Source organism: Nicotiana tabacum, chromosome 9, assembly GCF_000715075.1.
Source record: "Nicotiana tabacum cultivar K326 chromosome 9, ASM71507v2, whole genome shotgun sequence".
NCBI lineage: Eukaryota > Viridiplantae > Streptophyta > Magnoliopsida > Solanales > Solanaceae > Nicotiana > Nicotiana tabacum.
The window spans coordinates 95,989,163-96,017,120 of NC_134088.1; the positions used below are offsets into that span (position 1 = coordinate 95,989,163).

General features: G+C 39.5%; 1 protein-coding gene across 5 annotated transcripts; it reads left to right on the forward strand.

The window, feature by feature from the left end:
* The first annotated feature begins 376 nt into the window (after positions 1-376).
* Positions 377-27,577, forward strand: LOC107797050 (outer envelope protein 61-like). Of its 5 annotated transcripts, none has more exons than XM_075221892.1 (9): positions 377-434; positions 561-805; positions 1,845-2,075; positions 2,799-2,855; positions 2,953-3,081; positions 3,772-3,849; positions 3,970-4,040; positions 14,688-14,869; positions 26,122-27,577. In XM_075221892.1, the coding sequence occupies exons 2-8, from the start codon at positions 704-706 to the stop codon at positions 14,698-14,700; spliced, it is 681 nt and encodes a 226-aa protein (XP_075077993.1). In that variant the 5' UTR covers positions 377-434; positions 561-703; the 3' UTR covers positions 14,701-14,869; positions 26,122-27,577. The 5 variants fall into 5 exon arrangements, with proteins under 5 accessions (XP_075077993.1, XP_075077992.1, XP_016475381.1 ...); XM_075221891.1 differs by adding an exon at positions 15,663-16,182 and having other exon boundaries at positions 422-805; positions 26,079-27,577; XM_016619898.2 differs by having other exon boundaries at positions 426-805; positions 3,967-4,040.
* Positions 27,578-27,958: the final 381 nt, after the last annotated feature.

The following is a 27,958-nucleotide window of genomic DNA, read 5'->3' on the forward strand; positions in this document are numbered from 1 at the left end:
GGGATTCGACTTTGGACTTGTAAACCCGATTATATTTGTAAGGACCGCTATACCTTTTCGGAGACATAGTTCTCATGCATTCCAAAAGGCTTCAAATTTGGTTATGGGCGTAAACCTTCACAAATTAAAAGCTCGAGGGGTGAAGGCCTCCTTCTTCTGCCCCCTTCCGCTCAATAATAATCCATTATAATTTTACTAGTGAGATCCGGGGAGGTTAGTGTCTACGCATAGTTTACTCTGAGTTAAAAATATTATTTTCGATATATCCTTAAGTCCTTACCTCCAAGAACTTTTACCTTGATTTTGGATGACTCGAACTCACAACCTCTTGGTTGATTGGAATTAGAAGGTGATTGGTTTTATAGCAACCCACTCTTTTAAAAACATTAAGGATAACAGCATTCCACATTTCCCTTAATTTTCGTCCTTTTCAGGTAGGCAAAGTAGGCATCTAATCATTACAATTAAGACCAATTTTCCTCCTGTACCATAGATCAGTATTACTATAGTATTATTTTTACCTATAAATATATCTAAGATTTAATAATTTTTTGGCACAGATTCTAACTATTCTTGGAATCACATAAATAACCTTTTAATCAAATTCTGCATATATTGTCTGTGGCTGAACCATCAAATTTTCACTCATCTTGAACTGGGAATTTAATAAAGATTCAAACTTTTGGCTTTTGGGTTTTGAGAAATGAGAATGTTCAACGGCATGATGGATCCTGAATTGATCAGAATGGCTCAAGAGAAGATGAATCGAATGTCCCCAACTGAGTTAGCTCGGATTCAGCAACAGGTTCCTTATATTTAGATACCCTTTTGCTGAAATTTTCAATCTTTATTATTAACTTTGTGAATTGTGATTGTTCATATAAAAGGCGTAGTTGAATTTGGTTGTAATTGTTAAATGATAAAGTTATGATTTTTAAGATACAATGGGCCTTCTTGTAAAATTTTAACCATAGGGGTCTAATTTAAAAAGTTGAAGAGTGGAGTTAATGAATATTGCGGTAGGTCACTGTTCTTGAATACCCTTTTACTAAAATTCTCAAAGTTTTCATCTTTGTGATTGTTCTGTGTGAAGGGCATAGTTGAATGTTATGTTAATTGCTTTGCACGGTTTAAGTTTAGTTATTCAGAAAAAACAAATTCTTTTATTTATTTTTTTGATAAGTTTGATCATAAGGTTCTGAGGAAATGTTCCTTTTTTTTTTTGACTTAGTGAATTTGCAGCAGGTCCCTTTATCTGGCAGAGAGTGTTTTTATAGCAGGATCTAGCTGTTATTTATGGTTTGAGTTTGTAAAGTGTGTACGTCTCACCTTATTTAAGGAGCAAATTAAATATCTAAGGTGAAGAGCTGCCTGTAAAACAAGTAAAAAAAACCTTTTAGGATAAACAACAACAACAACAACCCAGTAAAATCCCATAAGTGGGGTCTTACTATATCAGTACCTTCAACAGAAAATCAAGAAAAAATGACAGCATCGTAAGCACCAGAAAATAAATTTTTTAAAAAAAACCTTTTAGGATATTTTGGTATATTTAAGCTCTTGGTTTTGCAAGTTCAAATCTAAGGGGTGGCTGCTGAACTTAAAAATTGCTTTTGGCAGGTTTTGTCAACTGCGTGACATTATCATGAGTGGCATAGTTGTGTGTTACTCTGAATAAACTAAGTAGAGAGTAGTTAACTTATGGCATGTTTGCTTCTGATCATCATTAAATGGTCAGATTCTTTCCTGTTTCTTTTTATTATTTTTGCTCTCCAAGGTGGGGTAGATTGCAATTTGGACTTTATTTGACTGCTGGTCTGTGGTTAATAATCCTGATCATGCAGATGATATCTAATCCTGAATTAATTAAGATGGCTTCGGAATACATAAAAAACATGAAGCCAGAGGACTTGAAGGTTGCCGCAGAACAGTTGAAGCATACCCGCCCAGAGGAGATGGCTGAAATTGGTGAGAAGATGGCTAATGCATCACCTGAAGAAATAGCAGCAATGCGTGCCCGCATGGATGCACAGGTTTCTTATGAATTAAGTGGAGCTCAGTTGCTGAAGAAGCAGGTAAAATGCCTGCAGCACAGATATAGGGTTATGCTTTTTAAAGCTGTATCTGAGTTGTTATGGTCCAGATTTGTTAATTGCATCTTTTCCCTTTTAAAGAATGACTTCTCTTTTAATACCACTTCTCTATATTAGGAAGTTGCAGTTTTTTCAAAGCTTAGTCCCTTAAACGATAGACTGAATACAAAAGATTACCATTAAAGAAGACCAATTACTTAATGAGAATAACTTTCTAAGAGCATGAGAGCTGGATTTAAATCTCATATCAATATAAGTTTCATATGAAACCATCTTAAACTATCTAATATGCTAAAAGTTTCTTTAAGTGCATTGTACTTCCTGCAACATATGATATTCACAGTTTATCTGCTAGCTTTTCTACTTCTTGCCATCTTTAATTGAAAATTTCTCTCTTCTGTGTGTTACATGAACACTTTTAACTTGTAAACTACAGGTATATTTTGGTTTACAACTTTTAACGTAAACTTAACTAAGCAATAATTCTGACGTATGTGCACAATTAGATCCAGTGACTGAGGACTTACTCTTGTACGTGATATTACAATCGAGAAATAGTCCAAAAATATTGGCTTTTATGCCTTTAAACTTTGATTTTAGTAGTTTAACAGCCTTTATTCTGAAATAATGACTATATAGTACTTGACGGAAGCTTTGGTTTATGTCCTAATCTAGTGTATTAAGTATTCCGGTGTTTAATGGCAGGGAACTGAACTTCACAGTCAGGGAAGATTTAAGGATGCCCTGCAAAAGTATTCGCTTGTAAGTCTAAACTTTGCCTTCAGCATTTGTTTGTATCTCCAGTTCTACACACATCAGCTTCTGTCTGTTCTTTATATTTCTTTCCTTTGATTACCAGGCAAAGAAAAATCTGTCAGGCATTCCTGCTGCGAAAGGCAGAAGTCTTCTATTGGCTTGTTCCCTGAATATGATGTCATGTTACTTAAAAACTAGGCAGTACGATGAGTGCATAAAAGAAGGTACTGAGGTATGAAATGAAACATAATGCTTGACATTTTGCTCATTATAAGATTAAATGTATTATGATTGATGTCATTTTCAGTTAATTTTGTATAGTGGTGTCCTACATCTGCTTTGTCTTCAAGCGTCTTTCTCTTTACATGCCTGCTGATTTTCTATTGGTTCCTCCTCTACTCTCTTTGTTTTCCCCCTTCCTTTTTATTTTGGGGTTGGGGGTGGGGGTGGGTGGGTGCTCATCTGCAGTCTTCTCACCTTTGGATGGCGGAATTCGATTCACCCTTTTGGTTATTAATTGTATCCCAATCTTAATGTCCATTTTCCTCAATCCCAAAATAGTATTACTGTCTTGAACTCCCATCTTAAACTGAATGTCCACTTTATAACATTTACTTTCTTAAAAAGATGCTTAAAACATATTGTAAAATTGGAAAGGTTGCAGTGAGTTCACCTTTTTCTCCTTTTTAATACAAATTTTACTTTTATTCCTTTTTAAAAAAACAAAATAATAACTTAAAGTACTCAAAATTTCTCATTTCTAAAAGAAACCATAAACTTTTCTACTCTGTTCCAAAATCCCAAGCTCTGTTATAACTTTCAAATGTCAACTCGCCTTTGATGACTGATGAGTAGGATTCTTATGGAGTGCACATAAAAATATGAGTAACATGATGGTTGAAGTGATATATGGCTGGTGCAGGTTTTGGTGTATGATGAGAAGAATGTCAAAGCCCTTTACCGTATGGGTCAAGCTTATAAAGAACCTGGACAGTTAGAAGTGAGCATTCACTGACCATTATAAGATTTCTTGTTATTCATTTCTTCCTTCTAATGTCGTCCTTTACAATTTGGAGATATCTGTGAAATGTCTCATCTTTATTTGGCAAAACTTAAGCAGGATGCAATGTCCGACTTAAGTAAAGCACATGAAGTATCACCTGATGATGAAACTATTGCGGATGTTTTAAGGTATTGTTAATTACAACTTTAAATTAAATGGTTAATATACATATTTGGCGTGTTTTCCTCTCCTCTTTCTTGTATCTGTGAAATATACTTAACATCTAGATATGCATTATTTCTTTTTATTAATTTTTTTCTTCATAAAACAAACATATGCATTATGTAAAAGAATGGGTTTTTACTGGTACAAGGATGCCTAAGAAAGATTGGTGAAAGAAGGTGGACAACGTACTTCTAGAGGTGTTTTCATTCTATATGTGCAACCTAAATTTCTTCCTATCGGCCGGGAGGAATCGGATAAGATATTTTATCTAAAGCCCATCAACCATCATCGTTTTTGAGATCTGCTACAAAAAGGCTTTCTTCTCCCAATGTTCATGGGCCATTGTGCATGCTAGACCATACATAGGATTTAGATTTCCTCTCCCTACTTCCATTCCTCTTTCTTACTGAAGCATTTTTGCGGATGAAATTCAGCCCTTTTCCATAGTGAAGCTTTAGCTTGCTTCTTTTCTCGATTGATAGAAGGACGGATAATTTGTTTTGAACCTTCCTCACATAAAGTCTTATTTCTATTTCAATCCAACAATCAGGATGGATAGAAAGATATACCATTTGTCCTTTGATTCTCTGACCGAGTTGGAATTGCGGGGAGAGCTATAGCTCTAGACGAAGATTAACGACTTGGCATTACCGGTTAAGGGGAAGGTCTTGAAGCTCGACTGATTAGAAAGTAGGTCTTGGTAAGGACGGTATGCATTACAGACCCTGGTCCTGGGGAATAAGAGTCAGAATTCGGTACAAGCCTACTGATATAATTTCTTATAGTAAGGTAATAAGAGGGTATGGTTTCCGCAGCACTAAGAGTTGGGGTTAGCTCACAAGGTAGCTCAGTCCCGCGAGGGGATCCATCAACAATAAAGTCATTCAAGAGAGAAGATGGTGCTATTTCCTTAGCTAGCTTGGACTAGGAAGAATGAATTGTCTCTAGAACCCTTGGTTGGTCTTGGCAAAGCGATAAAAGAACAGGTATGTGAGAATGCACATGAGAAAATCTATATTGATCAATTAATTATAATACAATGAGCCCTATTTATAACTATACATAATACAGATCCTACTCCTATTCAATATGGGACTCGAACTAATTACATATTAACTATATAACTATCTAACACTCCCTCTCAAGTTGGTGCATACAAATCATATGTACCGAGCTTGTTACATGTGTAACTAATACGAGGATCAGTGAGGAACTTGGTGAAAATGTCTGCAAGCTGATCATTCGACTTCACAAACTTTGTAGCAATATCTCCTGAGAGTATCTTTTCTCTGACAAAATGACAATCAATCTCAATGTGTTTAGTTCTCTAATGGAACACCGGATTTGATGCAATATGAAGGGCACCTTGATCATCACACACAAGTTCCATTTTGCCGATCTCACCAAATTTCAATTCATTAAGCAAATGTTTGATCCAAACTAGCTCACATGTTGCCACAACCATTGCTCGATATTCCGCTTCTGCACTAGACCGAGCAACCACATTTTGTTCTTGCTCTTCCAAGACACCAAATTATCTCTTACTAAAACACAATATCCAGACGTAGAACGTCTATCAGATGGTGATCCTGCCCCGTCAACATCTGAGTACCCAACAATTTGCTCATGGCCTCGATCTTCAAACAATAATTCTTTGTCTGGAGCTGATTTTATATATCGAAGAATGCAGACAACTGCATCCCGATGACTATCACAGGGAGAATCCAGGAACTGACTTACCACACTCACAGGAAAGGAAATGTCAGGTCTAGTCACTCTGAGGTAATTTAATTTACCAACTAGCCGCCTATATCTTGCAAGATCGCTAAGCGCCTCACCCTGTCCTGGTAGAAGTTTAGAATTCGGATCCATAGGAGTGTCAACAGGTCTACAGCCTGTCATTCCTGCCTCTTCAAGAATGTCTAAGGCATACTTCCGTTGTGAGATTACAATACCTGAGCTAGATTGAGCGACCTCAATACCTAGAAAATACTTTAATCTGCCCAGATCCTTAGTCTGAAAGTGCTGAAAGGGATGTTGCTTCAACTTAGTAATACCATCCTGATCATTGCCGGTAATAACAATATCATCAACATAAACCACAAGATAAATACTGAGATTGAAGCAGAATGCCGATAAAATACAGAGTGATCAACTTCACTACGAGTCATGCCAAACTCCTGAATAACTGTGCTTAACTTACCAAACTAGGCTCGAGGAGACTGCTTTAGACCATAGAGGGACCGGCGCAACCGACATACAAGGCCACTAGACTCCTCCCTGAGCAACAAAATCAGGTGGTTGCTCCATATAAACCTCATCCTCAAGGTCACCATGAAGAAAAACATTCTTAATGTCCAACTGATAGAGAGGTCAATGGCGAACAACCATGGATAGAAAAAGACGGACGGAGAAAGTATCACTGTAATCGAGCCCAAATATCTGAGTATACCCTTTGGCAACAAGGCGAGCCTTAAGTCGATCAACTTGGCCATCTGGACCAACTTTGACTGCATATATCCAACGACAACCAACAGTCGATTTACTCGAAGGAAGAGGAACAAGCTCCCAAGTACCACTCATATGTAAAACAGACATCTCGTCAATCATAGCATGTCGCCACCCTGGATGAGACAATGCTTCACCTGTAGACTTAGGGATGGAAATAAAGGACAAAGATGATACAAATGCACAATGGGGTGATGACAGACGATGGTAACTTAAACCGACATAATGGGGATTAAGATTAAGTATGGATCGTATACCTTTCCGCAGTGCAATCGGTTGACTAAGAGGAGACAAGTCCGCAGTATTGGCAGGGTCAGGTGTAGGACGTGAATCAGCTGGGCCTGATACTGGAATGCCAACTGACGTCTATTACTGAATTCACCCAACCCCTGACTCATTGTACTAGTTATTGCCATCGCTAGTGCTATATTAGTGTATTGCTAGTGAACAGAGCGAATTGTAAAGGTAGAAAAAAACAGATCAATCAAGAGATAGTGGTTCGATTTTCTCCTAAACAAGGACGAACGACTGAGGAGAGTCGTCTCAAATGCTGATACCATTTTATAAATAAGCCAATAAAAATTAACAAGTAGAAGCCAGTGAAAGTGAAAGAGGAATAAGTAGGGTATGACGAAGCCCTAGGCCTAATGGGTAGTACGTAAACAAGTACAGATCACATGGTTTTGTACTGATCCGCTTTCGAGCTATCAAGTGACGATTGGTTGATGGGTCCTTTTTTCTTTTATAAGGGAAGCGATTGTAGCTGGGTACAAATAATCCGGTGAAAGACGAATAGGCAAGCACGCAGGTTGTACCGGTCATCTTTGAGGTATCGAGCGACGATGTGCGCTATATTATTGTGTCTTATTCCTTAAGGAGTGATCCGGGATTAAGTCATGTGGCAATACCCGCCAAAAGAAAGGGGGCCTTTCATACGGATTGGAACGGAGATAATTATTCAGCACACTAAAATCTAGTGGAGGGGGTTACATATTCATGAAAAGCCGAGGTTGAAACATGTTATGAAACTAATACAACAATTATTTCTAACAATAAGAAAGAGTTAAGCGCCTCAAGGCCTATAAATAGAAACTTCTTGAAGTCTATTTTCAAAGAGGGACGTAGAAGTCAAAAAGAAATATTTTTAGTAACACTTATTCCAACAACTCTGAACGGATATCGTCGGAAGACTTGCAACAATTCAAGAATCAATTCAAGTTGTCGAAAACGAAAAAGAACAAAGGCAGCAAACCCTGGCTCCCTTTTGGGAGCACCTGCCTCCCATCGATCCTGCACTTGTGGCTGCAGCCATGCAGCGGATCCGGGATTGCATTAGCGTCCTGGAACACAGGAAACGAGCCCTCCTCCAAGAACAGGAAGACCTAATTGTGGGTGATGTCATCCGTGGTCACCAGGGAGACTAGAATAGAAGAGTCCGTGGACTCTTTTTAGTTTTATAAGGACACTTATTTAACCCTAACCACTAGACTTTAGGTGTCTACAAACATTTATTTAAACCTTCTAAAATTAAAACGAGTCGACGAACTCTTCTATTCTCCTTGGCGACCACGGATGACAACACCCACAATTAGGTCTTCATGTTCTTAGAGAAGGGCCCGTTTCTTGTCTTCTAGGACACTAATGCGATCCCGGATCCGCTGCAGCCACTAGGCAGGATCGATGGGAGGCAGGTGCTCCCAAAAGGAAGCCAGGGTTTGCCGCCTTTGTTCTTTTTCGTTTTCGGCGGCTTGAATTGATTCTTGAATTGTTGCAAGTCTTCCGACGATATCCATTTGAGTGTTGTTGGAATAAATTTTACTGAAAGTATTTCTTTTTGACTTGTACTTCTCTCTTTGAATATGTAGACTTCAAGAAGCTTCTATTTATAGGTCTTGGGGGTGCTTAACTCTTTCTTATTATTAGAAAATAATTGTTGTCTTAGTTTTATAACATGTTTCAACCCCGATTTTTCATGAATATGGAACTCCATCCACTAGATTTTAGTGTGCTGAATAATTATCTTCGTACTCCAATCCGTACGAAAGGCCCCATTTATTTTGGCGGGTATCGCCTCGTGGCTTAATTCCGGATCACTCTTTAAGGAATATGACACAATAATATAGCGCATATCAGAGAAGGGAGTACCCTTTATTATAAGACAGGCACCTCGCGTCCTTTCTTAAGAGATGGAGCAATGGTCACTCGACAACTCAAAGTTGACCGGTCGCGTGCTTGCCTACTCGTCTTTCACCGGCCTATTTGTACCTAACTACAATCTCTTCCCTTATAAAAGAAAAAAGGGCCCCTCGGCAAATCGTCACTCGAAAGCGGATCAATACAAAACCATGTGATATGTACTTGTTTACGTACTGCCCCTTAGGCCTAGGGCTGCATCGTACCCTGCTTACTCCACTTTCACTTTCACTGGCTTCTACTTGTCTTTTTTTATTGGCTTATTTATAAAATGGTATCACCATTTGAGATGACTCTCCTCGGTCGTTCGTCCTTGCTTAGGAGAAAATCGAACCACTATCTCTTGATTGATCTGTTTTTTTCTACCTTTACAATTCGCTCTGTTCACTAGCAATACACTAATATAGCACTAGCGATGGCAATAACTAGTACAATGAGTCAGGGGTTGGGTGAATTAAGTAATAGACGTCAGTTGGCATTCCAGCCTTCCTATCCGAAAGAGAATCCATTATTTCTTGGTCGTGAATATCTGAACTGGTTGTTCACTGTTCAAGAATTCTTGTTTAGACAATTTAGACCATCCATACATAATCTTTTAATCTAAGATTGAAATTCTTCCATATTTTATTGATAAAATCTTGTTCCATGGACCTAAGGTCCAAAATATGGAAGAAAGAAGTGTTTTCACGACTCTCCAATCAATTTTGTTCCACTTAATCCCTTTTTCATGGCAACATCTCTTTCTGGCTAATGAATGAGAAATTTTTCTTCTATTACATGAATCAAGTTTTCATTTCATCCGGAAAAGCCCCTTTCCAGCTGACGATGTCAGTCCACTAACAACGGTATACAGTAAGTCAGTACAAGAAGGGCACGCGAAATAGACAACTACTTACTAAGGTAGTAGCTTTTTCATCTTCCCTTTATTTTATTTTACCCTAGTGAAAATTTATTTTTAAAAGTTACTAGGTAATTAGTGAAGAGGTTAGTGACAAGCTTAGTGGAAAGCTCTTATCTTAGGAGGAAAAGCTAAGTATGCCCGAGTAGTCTTGATATTGGTTGGTTTGAGGTTTCGTTAGTTTTATACTAACAAGCAAGCTTCGGCGACCGCTCGACCTAGCGCGTTAGCCCCAGTACTATAGGGAAGGCCTATGCGAAGAAAAGGCCTGCCCATCATCAAAGCAAGTCCATGCAAGAAGGCCCTCCAGATCTGTCCAAATTCAAAAACCATCTAAGGCATATGAAATCATGCAAAGGATCCGAGCCCATCCAAATGATGTTCATCTGGCTAAACCCAAGTAGCTCTGGCCCATGATCCAAGACACTTGGTAATCATGCTATCCTTACTTTCTAACCAATTGGCCAATCACGCTATCCTTACCTTTCAACCAACCCCTTCGATTCAGTTTCTGCAGCAGTATATAATCTCGAACCCATGGATGCCTACAGAAAAATTTGTTTTCCAGCAGTGATGGTAAGAATCCGCGAAATAATATTCTTTCTCCTTTTTGTATTCTTTTTGAATGGAGCTACGCGAGGAAAAGCTCAACTTTCTACTCTGCCGCAAAAGCCCCCCCGCCCCCCCAAAATGCCAGTTCCGCCATCAGGACCTAGCATGAAGTATAATTCTTTTCCAAAGCTTCGTTTCATTCCAGAAACAGTAGTCTGTGGTTCGAAGCGTCGTGTTCTATCCGGCGCGAATCCTCTCCATAACTAGTATATAGTGGAGGTCTTACTTGTATTGCAATAATGAAAAAATATACGAACACAAATAATGAGCAAACGAGCCCACTTTTATATGTCGGTTCATTTCAGAATGTTTTTTTGTTTTGAATAAAGAAGCGCGTGAACTTTTCGGTGGATGGATAGGATAATGCCTATATTGCTTTATAATGTTATTGTTATGTTGATGTTATATTAAAGAATGAAATCTAAAAAAGTTGCTTAGTCCCATTATTTATAATTGTCTTTCTCATACTCCCTGGTGATGGATGCGTTAACACACCATATTCAAGGGGATGTGCCATGGTGCATGCTATTCGCCGATGACATAGTTCTGATTGATGAGTCGCGAGCCGGTGTTAACGAGAGGCTGGAGGTTTGAAGACATGCTCTTGAATCTAAAGGTTTCAAGCTGAGCAGGACAAAGACGGAATACCTGGAGTGTAAGTTCAGCGCTGAGCCGGGGGAAGTGGGCGTGGATGTGAGGCTTGATTCGCAGGTCATCCCGAGTAGAGGCAGCTTCAAGTACCTTGGTTCGGTTATCCAGGGGGAGGGGAGATCGACGATGATCACCGTATTGGGGTAGGATGGATGAAGTGGAGGTTAGCATCTGGAGTTCTGTGTGACAAGAGAGTGCCACCGATACTCTAAGGTAAGTTCTATAAAGCGGTGGTTAGACCGGCCATGATGTATGTGGCTGAGTGTTGGCCCGTTAAGAACTTACATATCCAGAAGATGAAAGTAGCAGAAATGAGGATGTTGCGGTGGATGTGCGGGCACACTAGGATAGATAAGATTAGGAATGATGATATTCGGGAGAAGGTGCACGTGGCTTCCATTGATGACAAGATGCGAGAAACGAGACTTAGATGGTTCGGACATGTTCAGAGGAGAAGCCCAGATGCTCCGGTACGGAGGTGTGAGCGGTTGGTTGTGGAGGGCACAAGAAGAGGTAGAGGACGGCCTAAGAAGTATTGGGGAGAGGTGATCAGGCAGGATATGGCGATGCTCCAGATTTCCGAGGACATGACACTTGATAGGAAGATGTGGAGGTCGAGTATTAAGGTTGTAGGTTAGGAGGTAGTTGAGTCGTGCCTTACTTCGTACCATTGTGGGACTAGCCATGTAGGGTTTTTGTCTAAGATAGCTAGTGGTAATGTTGTGTCTCACTATTTCGCTTTTCAATGCAGGTCCTATTTACTAGCTATCGCTTTTGCTTTGCATCTTTCTTCTATATTTCATGATGTTCCTATTTTCTTATGATTGCTGTGGTGATACTAATATTGTCTCCTTTTGCTTTGCATCTTTCTTCTGGATTTCATGGTGTTCCTATTTTTCCTATGATTGCTGTGGTGATACTAATATTGTCTCCTTTTTGTCCTTTTGTCTTTTTGTTTTCTTGAGCCGTAGGTCTTTCGAAAATAGACTCTCTACTCCTTCGGGGTAAGGGTAAGGTCTGCGTACACACTACCCTCCCCAGACCCCATTAGTGGGATTTTACTGGGTTGTTGTTGTTATTGTCTTTCTCATACTGTGTAAACGAACTTCAAGTTTGAATTGTGTACTGTACTCAACAAGAAGCGTCACAGCCACCCCGATGTCGATTTGCAGTATTAGTTTGAGAAAGTTGTTTGGTTTTTAACCTAGAGCGATTGGTTTACCTATATCATGCAAATGTCCAACACTTAGGTGCTTCCTAAGATCATCCTATATGAAAGATGTATGACATGTGTGGATAATGAATGACTTGCATGGTATGCAATATCTTAAGTACAAAAGGTAAGACCTAAAAGGAGAAATGAGCTTAGCAACACATGATACAAACCTAATCCTAAAAGGAGAAAATCCACCACTCAACAATCATAGGAATAGAATAAATGGGTTCAGGCTAAGTAACAAAACTCTCTATGAGTTGGGCTACATAAAAGATCCTTTTCTACTAAAATGGATATTGGCTTAACTAAAGCCCAAAGCAGGTTGAACTCTATGTAATCTAAGCCTCCCTATCCTTACCCTCTTAGAGGGTGACAAGGAATTTTTGGCCGGCCCCATATAGATTCAGCTTAGGGGTTTATCAGACATTAATTCACGGACCTAACCTAAACAACTAAGATTGAACCTAAACTTAAATCTGTAGACTGAATTAGGAGAGCATAGGTTTAATTCAAGACCAGGAAATCAAATTATATCGAAGCCCAATGCCAAACAAAGCCCTATACTACCAGTGAAGAAATTGGGATCAACTAAGCCCTTAACCCAAGATGAGAAGTTCTTGTTAAAACAGAAAAAGACCTCCCCCTTAACCCCCCTTACTTGGCAGATTCACATTCGTAGAAAGTTATGTTCTTTTGTCTCTTTCCCTCAAACGAAAGAACCTATTAATAAGATAATGATGTCTCTCTGCATCCTAGATAGATAAATAAGAAAAGGCTTAGCATATCCTATATAGATAGAAATCAAAAGCATGTGCTCAATCAGTATTCTCTCCTACCAAAAGTCCAATCCATCTACGAACACCGTTCTGTCTTTCAAAACTTCCAATCCTCCTTCCCTTCTCGGTTAGCTCCTCTGGTATCTATATTTCCACCTGTCGGAAACGGGAGTCGGGAAGTTAACTCTTGTATGATGAGTTGATCACCTTATACATACGACTTTCTTTCTCTTTAAGCTTCAGGCATTAGATCAGATACAAACAGAAAGTCTTGTATGAGTCCCTTCTTTAATAGAAGAATATCTATTGACTTATCGACCAGAAAGCCTTGCCATTATATAGTCATCCGCTCTTTTTCATAGGACTCGTGTAGTCTACCCCCAAAAGGAGCTCCACTTTTAGCAGATTGATTGCTCGAAAGAGCCGTACCTAGCTAAGGGAAGAAGCTATCTCTATTTTCCGGACAGAGAGGGCTATTGCAGTTATGGGGATTCCTCCTACCACCGAAACCCAGACGCCAAAGGGATGTATCCTATCTTCTATTCTAAGCGCGATAGACGAGTATCCCGATCAAGCTCGGGTGAAAGTTCAACGAATCCAAGATAGGGCTAAGGGTTTTATAATATAACTGAAGATAAGGCTTCACTAGTGATATTCCTGATAAGAGGGAGATGTAGCTCAGGGCTTCCTATTAAAGAAGCTGCATGAGAGCACCTTCAACCAACAAATTATTTCCTACTTGGCTAGGTTATCAAGCAGCTTCCTCTGGGTTGCACTTGAGACCGAGATTCTAAACTTTGTCTTCCCCGCTTCCAGGTATGAATCCCATCTCTAAAGAGCGCTACGCATCTTTTATGGGGAGATCCTCTTTGGTAGGGGTGGGACTAAAGAGCTATAACAGAAGAGGGGCAACAGCTTATCTGAGACCTGTTCTTTTATCGCTTTGCCTAGACCAATCAAGGGTTCTAGAGACAATTCATTCTTCCTAGTCCAAGCTAGTTGCATGACTTTATTGTTGATGGATCCCCTCGCGGGATTGAGCTAACCCCAACTCTTACTGCTGCAGAAACCATACCATCCTATTACCTTACTAAAAGAAATTATATCAGCAGGCTTGTCCCGATTTCATTGGCTAAAGAACGCTTTCAAGTAGGTTGAACTCTGACTCTTGTTCCCCAGTACCAGGGTCTGTAATGCTTACTGTCCTTACCAAGATCTACTCTCTAATCAGTCGAGCTTCAAGACCTTCTCCTTAACCGGTAATGCCAAGTCGTTAATCTTCGTCTGGAGCTATAGTTCTTCCCGCAATTCCAACTCTGCCAGAGAATCAAAGGACAGATGGTATGTCTTTCTATCCATCCTGATTGTTGGATTGAGATAGAAATAAGACTTTATGCTAGCAAGGTTCATAACAAATTATCCGTCTTTCTGTCCTTCGAGAAAAGAAGCAAGCTAAAGCTTCACTATGGAAAGGGGATGAATTCCATCTGCAAAAATGCTTCAGTAAAAAAGAGGAATGGAAGTAGGGAGAGGAAATCTAAATCCTATGCATGGTCTAGCATGCGCAATGGCCCATGAACATGGGGAGAAGAAGGCCTTTTAGTAGCGGATCTCAAAAACGATAATGGTTGATGGGCTTTAGATAAAATATCTTATCCGATTCCTATCTGCCGGGAGGTATTTTCATTCTGTGTGTGCATCCTTTTCTTTTCCTAAAAATTATATTCATTGAACTTGAATTTCCTTTTTTGAGCAGGATTGGTTATTGAAGAAATAACTGAGGAAGAAGCAGAGTTGTCATCGGGAAGCAAAAAAAGCACAATATGCTGTATCACAACGACAAAAAGTGGTTAGCCCTCCCAAGAGTCAATCTGAGATCCTTCGTGTGCCTTGTTCAGAATCTTTGGAGGCTTTGAAAGATGATCCAAAATCCATTAGGTTTGTCTCAATGTTGGAGTGTGATTCCTCTTTTTTAATATTCTGAGAAGTTGCTGTGTTCTCTCTTCACATTTTCTTACTTGTACCGACACCTAAAGTTAGTCCTTCACTGCTGCTACATTTTCTTTGTTTGAAATCATCTGCTAGTGATCCTGGTCATTTAGTTGAAGAATGAGTGGTTAATGAGTCATGACCATGATGCAGCAAAAATCACATCTTAGGAGCACATATGTTATTTGGTACGCCAGATATCCAGCTGCTTTTTAAACTTTTAATAACGGTGGTGTCCAAGATAGTTTGACACTATTCCACTATCCCACCTGCTACTTTTTACTTTCCACCAGCATAGCCAGCATAGGTACGGGGTAACTCTGCTCAATTAAGGCTTAAGTGGATTTACAGCTGCTTTTAGTTTCAAAACCTTGAAGCGGCTAGACTCTTGATCGCATATTTGCATGCTTGTTTTATTCTGGTGACATTGCTATGAAGACCAGAGAATAGTGTAGTTGTCTAATACCAGATGTTGCTTGCTTTTTTCGCACTGCAAAAGAGAATTTATTTATGCTAAATCTCCTGTCCACTATCTAATCTTGACATTATCACTTCTTCTCTTTCTTAGTGCTTATCATTTTCTTACGATAAATTTCCCATGTTTATGGAAACACTGTCCTGTAATAACTAGTGCCCTTTCTCGTCGCCATGATTCTAATTGTGTTTATCCTATTAGCAGTCAGAATTTTAAACCTAACTCCAACAATCACGACGAACTTTTCCTTCTGTTGCATGGATGTAGGTCCTTCCAAACTTTTATCTCTCACACTGATCCAGACACCCTAGCTGCATTCAGTGGTGGAAAAGCTGATGTCTTACGTACTGAAATGGTAAAGACTGCATCCAATGTTATAGGCAAGATGTCACCTGAAGAACTACAAAAATTGATCCAAATGGCTTCTTCCTTTCAAGGGGAAAATCCCTTTCTAAACAAAGGCTCCTCGGATAACTTTGGCCCTGGGTCAGTTCCTCCGAATGTAACACCTGACATGCTGAAAATGGCAACAGATATTATGGGTAAGATGTCTCCTGAAGAAATGCTTTGAAATGGCATCTTCTTTGAAAGAAAAAGCTTCAGTATCAGCTGCGGCAGCTGTAGGTTCTAATGGATCAAGGCCAAATAAGCAGTCGAAACCTAGTGACACTATAGAGAATTTCCAAGTTGATGATAGTATTAGGGCCAGTATTTCCTCACAAGCCTCTTTGAGTTCAACAAATGGTCCTCAATCAAGTTTTCCCCAGAAAAATTACACGATGACTAAGTTCTTTCTTCCCGGTTAACGCTGGAATGACGCACAGCGATCTTTTCTCACTAATGCTCTGATACCATGTGAGAAGGCACGGGAGAAAATATGTTATTGATATTGGATGATAAATACAATACAAGAGGTCCCTATTTATAGCTATACACTACAAGGAGATATTACTCCTCTTCCAATGTGGGACAAGACTACACTATACATATCTATAAACTAACACTCCCCCTCAAGCCGGTGCATACACATCATATGTACCGAGCTTGTTACACATGTAACTAATACGAGAACCAGTAAGAGACTTAGTGAAAATATCTGCTAGTTGATTATTCGACTTTACAAACTTTGTAACAATATCTCCTGAAAGTATTTTTTCTCTGACAAAGTGACAGTCGATCTCAATGTGTTTAGTCCTCTCATGGAACACCGGATTTGACGCAATATGAAGAGCAGCTTGGTTATCACACACTAGTTCCATCTTGCTGATTTGTCCGAACTTTAACTCCTTGAGCAACTGCTTGACCCAAACTAACTCACACGTCGCCATAGCCATGGCCCGATATTCGGCTTCGGCGCTAGATCGAGCAACTACATTCTGCTTCTTGCTCTTCCACGAGACCAAATTACCTCCTACTAGAACACAATATCCAGACGTAGAACATCTATCAAAAGGTGATCCTGCCCAATCAGCATCTGTGTACCCAACAATCTGCTCGTGGCCTTGATCCTCGAATAGTAATCCTTTGCCTGGAGCTGACTTTATATACCGAAGAATGCGAACAACTGCATCCCAGTGACTATCACAGAGAGAATCCATAAACTGACTTACAACACTCACCGGAAAAGAAATGTCAGGTCTAGTCACTGTAAGGTAATTCAATTTTCCAACCAACCTCCTATATCTCGTAGGGTCTCTAAGAGGCTCCCCCTGTCCAGGCAGAAGCTTAGTATTCAGATCCATAGGAGAGTCAATAGGTCTACAACCCATCATTCCAGTCTCCTTAAGAATGTCTAAGGCATACTTCCGCTGTGAAATAACAATACCTGAGCTAGACTGAGCGACCTCAATACCTAGAAAATACTTCAATCTGCCCAGATCCTTAGTTTGGAAGTGCTGAAAGAGATGTTGCTTCAGATTAGTAATACCATCCTGATCATTACCAGTAATAACAATATCATCAACATAAACCACTAGATAAATACACAGATTAGGAGCAGAATGCCGATAAAACACAGAGTGATCAGCCTCACTACGAGTCATGCCGAACTCCTGAATAATTGTGCTGAACTTACCAAACCAAGCTCGAGGGGACTGTTTCAAACCATATAGTGACTTGCGCAATCTGCACACACAACCATTAAACTCCCCCTAAGCAACAAAACCAGGTGGTTGCTCCATATAAACTTCTTCCTCAAGATCACCGTGGAGAAAAGCATTCTTAATGTCTAACTGATAAAGAGGCCAATGACGTACAGCAGCCATGGACAAAAAGAGACGAACAGATGCTACTTTAGCCACGGGAGAGAAAGTATCACTATAATCAAGCCCAAAAATCTGAGTATATCCTTTTGCAACAAGACGAGCCTTAAGCCGATCAACCTGGTCATCCGGGCTGACTTTGACTACATAAACCCAACGATAACCAACAGTAGACTTACCTGCAGGAAGAGGAACAAGCTCCCAAGTGTCACTCGCATGTAAAGCAGACATCTCGTCAATCATAGCATGTCGCCATCCTGGATGAGATAGTGCCTCACCTGTAGACTTAGGGATAGAAACAGTGGACAAAGAAGATATAAAAGCATAATGTGGTGACGACAGACGATAACTTAAACCGACATAGTGGGGATTAGGATTAAGTGTGGATCGTACACCTTTGCGGAGTGCAATTGGTTGACTAAGAGGAGACAAGTCCGCAGTAGGTGCAGAATCTGATGCGGGGCGTGAATCACCTGGGCCTGATGCTGGATGTGGACGACGATGATAAGTCAAGAGTGGTGGAGCTGCAGAAGGTTGAACTGGATTATGTGGAGGAACTGGAGCTATAGGTGGTGGAGCTACAACCGGAGCTGTAGGTGGTGGAACTGGAGCTATAGGAGCTACAACTGGAGCTATAGGTGGTGGAGCTACAACTGGAGCTGTAGGTGGTGGAGCTGGAGTGACTGAATCTCCAAAAGATGAAACTGGTAGTACCTCAGAAATATCTAAGTGATGACCTAAACCTGTGAAGTATGATTGGGTTTCAAAGAAGGTAACATCAGCGGACATAAGGTACCGCTGGAGGTCAGGAGAGTAGCATCGATACCCCTTTTGTGTTCTCGAGAAACCCAGAAATACGCACTTAAGAGCACGAGGAGCTAACTTATCTGTTCCTGGAGTAAGGTTATGGACAAAACAAGTGCTTCCAAAGATACGGGGTGGAAGAGAGAACAAAGGTAAGTGGGGAAACATGACAGAGAATGGAACTTGGTTCTGGATAGCTGAAGATGGCATACGATTAATAAGATAGCAAGATGTAAGAACTGCATCCCCCAAAAACGCAGCGGAGCATGAGATTGTATGAGTAGGGTACGGGCAGTTTCAATAAGATGTCTATTCTTTCTTTCAGCTATCCCATTTTGTTGAGATGTGTACGGACAAGATGTTTGATGAATAATCCCATGAGATTTCATAAACTGTTGAAATGGGGAAGACAAATACTCTCGGGCATTATCACTACGAAATGTGCGAATAGAAACCCCAAATTGATTTTGAATTTCAGCGTGGAAGGTCTGGAAACTAGAAAACAACTCAGATCGATTTTTTTATCAAAAATATCCAAGTGCACCTGGAATAATCATCAATAAAACTGACAAAGTAGCAGAATCCCAAGGTGGAACTGACCAGACTAAGACCCCAAACATCTTAATGGACTAAAGTAAAAGGTGACTGCTCGATTATCAAGACACCGAGGGAAATGGGAGCGGATATGCTTACCGAGCTGACATGACTCACACTCTAGAGCTGACAAGTGAGATAAACCAGATACCATTTTCTGAAGTTTTGACAAACTGGGATGTCCCAACCGTTTATGTAATAAATCTGGTGAATCAGTAATAGGACAAGTTGTAGAAGGAAGACAAGATGTGAGTCCATGTGATTTAGCAAGGATAAGGTAATAAAGTCCGTTTGATTCACGCCCGGTACCAATGATCCGCCCCGTACTGCGTTCCTGTATAAAAACATGGTCGTTAAGAAATAAAATATCGCATTTAAGTGATTTGGCTAAGCGACTAACAGTTATGAGATTAAAATGACTATTGAGAACATAAAGGATTGAATCTAAAGGTAAGGAAGGAAGTGAGCTTGCTTGACCTATTGCAGTTGCCATGGTTTGAGACCCATTGGCCATTGTGACTTTTGGAAGAGATTGAGAATACAAAATAGTAGTGAAAAGAGATTTGTTACCAGAAATATGATCTGATGCACCTGAATCAATGACCCAAGACTCAGAGGATGAAGATTGGGAGAAACAAGTCATGCTATTACCTGTTTGAACAACAGAAGCTATCTCAGAAGATGTCTGCTTACATGCTTTATACTGAAGGAACTCAATATAATTTGCTAAAGAAACAATCCGACTATTCAAAGCATCGGTTCCCATGTCGCTACAATTTGCAGTAGTAGGGTTAACTTGAAATAGTGGAAATAAAACTGAAGAAATAGCTTGAAAAACACCGTTTACAACAGGAAAACAGAACACTGTTCTGCGCCCGGAAACACTGTAGCTCGCCGGAAAATTCCAAAGTTGTCGGAATTTGTCGTAACCAGGATGGATAGACTCGGAATTCCTTTGCGAGCAAGCTGTCCTGAAGAAATGTTTTCAAAAAATGGCCGGGAAGGTCACTGTTCACGCCGAAAAAATATAAAAGTGGTCGGAATTTAATTTGAATTAGATGGGTAGGCTCGGAATTTTGAGGAGAGCACACTGTCCTGAAGAAGCTTCGCGAAAAAATGGCCGGAACCCTCGCCGGAAAAGTTGTTGTTGCTGGCGCGTGGAGGAGCGTGGTGGCTTTTCTGCCGGATAAAATTTCAGGGGTTGGTCGTCGGAGGGTGATCTACCTCGTGGAAGTGTTGGTTTTAGCACTACACCGACAGAAAGTGACTTTCACTTAGACAAGCCTTAGGTCACCGGAAAAATTGCACGATGACTAAGTTCTTTCTTCCCGGTTAACGCTGGAATGACGCACAACGATCTTTTCTCACTAATGCTCTGATACCATGTGAGAAGGCACGAGAGAAAATATGTTACTGATATTGGATGATAAATACAATACAAGAGGTCCCTATTTATAGCTATACACTACAAGGAGATATTACTCCTCTTTCAATGTGGGACAAGACTACACTATACATATCTGTAAACTTACAGAATCCATCATTATACGATTGTAACAAGAACCTCAATCCCAAACTAATTGGGGTTGACTATATGTAAATGACTGTTAGCTCATCTATAACTAAGGTAAACAAGTACCGACTCAAAAGAGATCCTCAGTGTTAACACAATTATAGGAACCCTTCTGCACTTCTCACACTTGTGAATGCTCCTTCACAAATATCCTTTATGGAACTTGTATGTTTGATATGAATCATTTTCAAACAACTAAAAGATTTTTCTTAGTGCTCTATCATCTGCTTTATTTAGGCCAATGAATATCATATCAGATCTTTCTGTCTCTTCCTATAGAATATCATCCATCTTCTTATAAAAAATATAACCACTATTGCAGATCTATTAAGCATAAAATCAAACAGGTTCTCATTTCAGATATACTTTCTTACTAATTTGGCATCTTTTCATTCTTAAATATGTCATTGAATACCTTGGTTCGCCATACTACTACAACTGCTTCAAAGCCACTTACAAACCTCTATGAAGATATCACCAGCCCTTTCTGGGCCTAAATGGTACCCCTAGTAAATTGTTAACCTTACCATAAACTAACAAGATACTTGAATATTTTGGTTCTAAGTTTGCCCTGGCAAGGTAAGCAAACTAGAGGTAGCGCAGTACACATAGTGCATAGTCTAGAGATTCTATTTCTTACTCCTTGGATTGATAATGATAGCACATAGTCATCTGGTATACATGTCCAGTGAACTACGGATATCAATCCACATAAACCGTAAAGCCATTCTTTCTTTCAAGATATTTCGTTTTGGTTCCATTTCTTTTTCAGAATTAACTTGACTAGCATCTTACATAAGACAAAAGCTCAAGTTTCACCTACAATCTTCCGCTGGCATCCTATGGTTAAACCATGACCAAGTCCATTGTAAAGCACCTTCAACATTCATCACTATTTTCCAAAAGTGAATGTGCTTTTTGAGCAATAACTTGCTATGCAAGCTTCTGAAAGAAATCATGGAAATCTCTAAAAGCATGGTCAGAACAACAGTTGGGAATTTGTTGAAGCATGTGACCTTCAATAGATACCATAGTGCTAAACAATTCAAAACCCCTAGAGACAACACAGAGTACATTTCCAGATAAGAAGCAGAAATACAGGCTCTATTTTGCATATTAGATTAAGTATCCTTCGCTTCCAAAGCATCGAAATATTATGAAGCATTTGCCCTCATATCAAATATAAAATGGACACAACAGATAAACAAAGGACAGCATCGTTGGAGATGAGTGAACACTTTGATACTTTAGCAAAATTCTACCACTAGATCAAAATGTGAAGCTTATATAACACTGGGCACTCTATAAATAGATTTTCTGTTGATGGGTACACAAACTTTCTTTAAGTAGGTTTGATGAGGCAATATAATTGCTGGCAGCTTCCTATGGACAGCTTAGTTGAAGTCATCTGTTGAACTTATTATATACACTAGACCAAGCAGCAAATTGCTTGCTCTAAGTGACATGTGATAAGGATGAGGTACCTGATTACTCCCACGTTACCCAGTCTCAAAGATTCCTGTCGCACTTTCATACGTGCCTCTTGCCTCTCAGCTTTTGAAACAGATATTAATAATTCAGATATTATTTTCGTTCTCTGCAGAATAAAAATATATGTATGAACCACTGCCATGAGGAAATACAAATAAACAGGAATACATCAACCATATTTCTTCAGATTTTTTTTTGATCAAGTAAATAAAATTTTCATTAATGATAGGGCCAAACAAAAAGTGCCCGTATACGAGAAGTATACCAAAAAGTAAAAAAACCTACAAAAAAATATGGTTCTCTAAGAAGGACACCCAATATCCTATACAACAAGGAACTTCATGGGTGCACCAAAAGAAAATAAGGGATAGGAGGCTACTCCTCAACTGAACAAAACTCATCTCTACCCCTTCAAAAGCTCATATGTTTCTTTCCCTCCAAATAAACTGATGGAATCCCACATCAGAGATGGATGGGTTCTTGAACTCTTTATATGGCTTGGGCAATCCTCACCCTTTGAGCTAGCTTTTGGGGTTGATTTAGGCCTAAGGTCCATTCTTATCAAGGTATTAGAGCTAGGCCCCCGTTGTTGGGCCCCCAAGATAGATTGTTCACGCTCCAATTGGCCAATCTGGGCGTGCGGCGGGGTGATGGAATCCCACATCGGAGATGGATGAGTTCCTTGGACTCTTTATATGGCTTGGCAATCCTCACCCTTTGAGCTGACTTTTGAGGTTGAGTTAGGCCCAGGGTCCATTTTTATTATAAACCACATGAGTGCTAGTGGAACAACAGTCCATGCCATGTGCTTTTTCCTCCTTCTCCCACAATTCCAATTGATCCTTAATTCTTTAAGAGTACTTGGCATCACCCATGAAATACCAAACCAACTAAGTATTCCCCCCCATAACCTTGAGCCAACACGACAATGTACAAGGAGATGATCCACATCTTCACCCGCCACCTTGCACAAGAAGCACCAATTGACACAAATGACCTTCCGCTTCCTAAGGTTCTCGGCCATCAAGATCACCCTTCTAGCTGCTAACCAAGTGAAGCATACTTTCCTCGGCACCTTCGGGATCCAAATCGAGCTATATGGAAAAACATTCTCCTCTCTAATTAAAAGCTTTTCATAGAAAGACTTAATAGTAATACTCTGTAATCCTCAACCCCACCTCCATGCATCACGACTATCTGGTGATGTACATTGTTTATGGTGCAAGTGTATCAATCTTTGGACCTCAATCACCTCCTAATCATGGAAACTCTTCCTGAATCTCAAATCCCAAAAAATCTCTCCACCCTCTATCCTCCGAATTTGTTGGACTGTCAACTCCTTTTGGCATGATACTCTGTACATGTTCGGTAAATCATCTTTCAACATATTATCTCCACACCACCTATATCTCCAAAAACTAACTCTCCTACCTCGAGAAACCCAGAAATACGCACTTAATAGCACGAGGAGCTAACTTATCTGTTCCTGGAGTAAGGTTATGGACAAAACAAGTGCTTCCAAAGATACGGGGTGGAAGAGAGAACAAAGGTAAGTGGGGAAACATGACAGAGAATGGAACTTGGTTCTGGATAGCTGAAGATGACATACGATTAATAAGATAGCAAGATGTAAGAACTGCATCCCCCAAAAAAATGCAACGGAGCATGAGATTGTATGAGTAGGGTACGAGCAGTTTCAATAAGATGTCTATTCTTTCTTTCAGCTACCCCATTTTGTTGAGATGTGTACGGACAAGATGTTTGATGAATAATCCCATGAGATTTCATAAACTGCTGAAATGGGGAAGACAAATACTCTCGGGCATTATCACTACGAAATGTGCGAATAGAAACCCCAAATTGATTTTGAATTTCAGCGTGGAAGGTCTGAAAAATAGAAAACAGTTCAGATCGATTTTTTATCAAAAATATCCAAGTGCACCTAGAATAATCATCAAATGAAACTGACAAAGTAGCGGAATCCTAAGGTGGAACTGACCCGACTAGGACCCCAAACATCTGAATGGACTAAAGTAAAAGGTGACTCTGCTCGATTATCAAGACGCCGAGGGAAATGGGAGCGGGTATGCTTACCGAGCTGACATGACTCACACTCTAGAGCTGACAAGTGAGATAAACCAGATACCATTTTTTGAAGTTTTGACAAACTGGGATGTCCCAACCGTTTATGTAATAAATCTGGTAAATCAGTAACAGGACAAGTTGTAGAAGGAAGACAAGATGTGAGTCCATGTGATTTAGCAAGGATAAGGTAATAAAGTTCGTTTGATTCATGCCCGGTACCAATGATCCGCCCCGTACTGCGTTCCTGTATAAAAACATGGTCATCAAGAAATAAAACAGCGCATTTAAGTGATTTGGCTAAGCGACTAACAACTATGAGATTAAAAGGACTATTGGGAACATAAAGGACTGAATCTAAACGTAAGGAAGGAAGTGGGCTTGCTTGACCTATTGCAGTTGCCATGGTTTGAGACCCATTGGCCATTGTAACTTTTGGAAGAGATTGAGAATACGAAATAGTAGTGAAAAGAGATTTGTTACCAGAAATATGATCTGATGCACCTGAATCAATGACCCAAGACTCATAGGATGAAGATTGGGAGAAACAAGTCATGCTATTACCTGTTTGAACAACAGAAGCTATCTCAGAAGATGTCTGCTTACATGCTTTATACTGAAGGAACTCAATATACTCTGCTAAAGAAACCATCCGACTATTCAAAGCATCGGTTCCCATGTCGCTATAATTTGTAGTAGTATGGTTAACTTGAAATAGTGGAAATAAGTAACTCCTGTGAGAAAATTGAAGAAATAGCTTGAAAAACACTGTTTACAGCAGGAAAACAGAACACTGTTCTGTGCCGGAAACACTGTTCACGCCGGAAACACTGTAGCTCGCCGGAAAATTCCAAAATTATCGGAATTTGTTGTAACCAGGATGGATAGACTCGGAATTCCTTTGCGAGCAAGCTGTCCTGAAGAAATATTTTCAAAAAATGGCCAGAAAGGTCACTGTTCACGCCGGAAAAAATATAAAAGTGGCCGGAATTTGATTTGAATTAGATGAGGCTCGGAATTTTGAGGAGAGCACACTGTCCTGAAGAAGTTTCACGAAAAAACCCTCGCCGGAAAAGTTGTTGCCAGCGCGTGGAGGAGCGTGGCGACTTTTCTGCCGGATAAAATTTCAGGGGTTGGTAGTCGGAGAGTGATCTACCTCGTGATGGTGTTGGTTTTAGCACAACATCGACAGAAAGTGACTTTCACTTAGACAAGCCTTAGGTCACCGGAAAATTTACACGATGACTAAGTTCTTTCTTCCCGGTTAACGCTGGAATGACGCACAACGATCTTTTCTCACTAATGCTCTGATACCATGTGAGAAGGCACGGGAGAAAATATGTTATTGATATTGGATGATAAATACAATACAAGAGGTCCCTATTTATAGCTATACACTACAAGGAGATATTACTCCTCTTCCAATGTGGGACAAGACTACACTATACATATCTATAAACTAACAACTTATTATCTTCTTTATTCCCATAAATTTTTCTTGATGCATTTATAGCTCATTTTCTTGAAGGTACTATAAGCTCTTTCAAAAGTGTTGATATTTTTCTTGATCTATAACATTATCATGTCAGTTTAGTTTCTAGCACCTGGATCTGGGTTAAGTTAGTCAATCTTGCTCATTCTTTTTTTTAAAAATGCTTTCTTACATGATTAAATGATGTAAGCTTACTCTTTTCACCTGTTGTAAATCGCTTTCTTTGGTAGCAGATACCCAACTATGGGGATTGGCGTTCTAGTCCTTCTCCATCATCATTCATTCCTAGTCATTTGGTGCTTTAGCATCACCATCCCTTTTGATTTCCTTTTGTGCATCATACATGCCTATAATCCATATTTGTTTCTTATGCTGGAATTACATAGGGTCATTGATATTAAAATCTCGGTGATTCCTGGATATTGGCAGATGTTCTCATCGATGATAAAAAACATGAGTCCAGAAATGATGGCCAACATGAGTGAACAATTTGGAATGAAGCTCAGTCGGGAGGATGCAGAGAAAGCTCGACAGGCCATGTCATCTTTGTCGCCTGATGACTTGGAAAGAATGGTAATTGTTTTTCTTTAATAAGGAAGAATGGTAATTGTTTTTCTTTAATAAGGAAGAATGGTAATTGTTTAAAGTATGATGCTGCGGCTCTCACCCTTCCTTTCTGGTGGTGTACCCTTTCGTGATTTGTCTAAGCATTTAAGTCATTTTCTTGGGGTTCTTTTATAGTAGAAGATATCTGTGCTTATCCTTGCAGTAACTAAAGCAATGTCCTAAGCACACATGTTCATCCTTACTGTAATGAAGTACTCCCTCTGTTCCATTTTATGTGGAATTATTTCCTATTTAGTCTCATTCCAAAAATTTGGAATTTGGAACGAGAGCTTTCTATATTTATAAAACAGATTAACTTTGAACTTGTCATTTTATCTTAATGACATGCTTTTATAGCCACAGAAATGTCATGGCATGTTTAAAACCCTACGTTCTAAAAGTTTTTCTTTCTTGCTTAAACTCCATGCCAGTCAAATACCGCCACATATATAAAAATTGAATTAGAGGGAGTATTTAATCTTCTGATGTTATCCTTTAGATTAAAACACCCTTCTGATTCCTTCAGTTTGGCATTTGCATGCATTTTTCCTTACAAGTACGTTTAGCATATTTTTTTGCTAGAATATGTGCAAATTGAAGTAAATTGTTAATCAGCCTTGGTCAAAAATAAAAAATAAAAAATTGTCAGTGTATATTTTTGAAGTCTTGGAAGAAGGATCATACAAATATGTAGAAGACATGAGAATGTAGTGGTGAATTTTAGAGCTTTAGATGAAAACATGCTAAGCATCACAGTATTTTAATTAGGATCATTAACTTTTCTGTATCAGTTGCATCACAGTATTTTCTTATGTTATGGTCAGAGATACTCATCAATTTCGTTTAGCTGTTACGGGATTGTAAGTGGATATACATATCCTGGACTTTTATTACAATGTTACTTCACTTTCATCCAAGAGGTTGTAAGTTCGAGTCACCCAAGAGAAAGGTGGGGAGTTCTTGGAGGGAGGGAGCCGAGATCGGAAACAGCCTCTCTACCCCGGGGTAGGGATAGGTTTGCGTACACACTATCTTCCCCAGACCCCACTAGTGGGATTATACTGGGTTGCTATTAGAATGTATAACCATGAGAAACCTTTGAACAGATATACCTTCACTTCTATATTCGAGGATGTGCCATATTTTGGTGTTTGAACAGTCATATAAGCTCTTAATTTTTCATACTCTGGTCGGTGGGAGTAGCTGACCGCGCAACTTGTCAGATTGTTTAATTCATTCATTGTTAGAAGGGAAAATAGAACCAATATTTCAACATCAATTATGTAGTGCTTGTTGTCGTGGAAAATCTTGAAACAACCACCAAGAACTAAGTCTCAATCTCAAGCTAGTTTGATTGGGCTATAGGAATCTTCACTATCCATTTCGCTTCCATTCGTCTCGTTTCAATATTCAATAAATTAGCTTAAAGAATCTTAGAAGTTTTTTACATTTTCACTAACATACAAATCTGGAACAAAGTTAAAAACATTCCTTGCAAATATTGGACTATTGACAGTATGCCAAGAAGGCTAGTTCAGATATTCTAGGTAAATTTTGAACTGATTTTTTGTATGGTAATTCTTTTAGTTATGGAATCACTTCTCTTTTGTTCTGATAAGTTTTGTCTCATCAAATATTGGCAAAGATGTGATTCATTGAC

What these genes read in the sequence shown, in the direction of transcription:
- LOC107797050 (XM_016619895.2), top strand. Translation starts at nt 704, where the DNA reads ATGAGAATGTTCAACGGCATGATGGATCCTGAATTGATCAGAATGGCT. An exon ending in CCCTGCAAAAGTATTCGCTT is followed by an intron (nt 2,856 to 2,952) that starts GTAAGTCTAAAC and finishes TTTGATTACCAG; the next exon opens with GCAAAGAAAAATCTGTCAGG. An exon ending in AAGAACCTGGACAGTTAGAA is followed by an intron (nt 3,850 to 3,966) that starts GTGAGCATTCAC and finishes GCAAAACTTAAG; the next exon opens with CAGGATGCAATGTCCGACTT.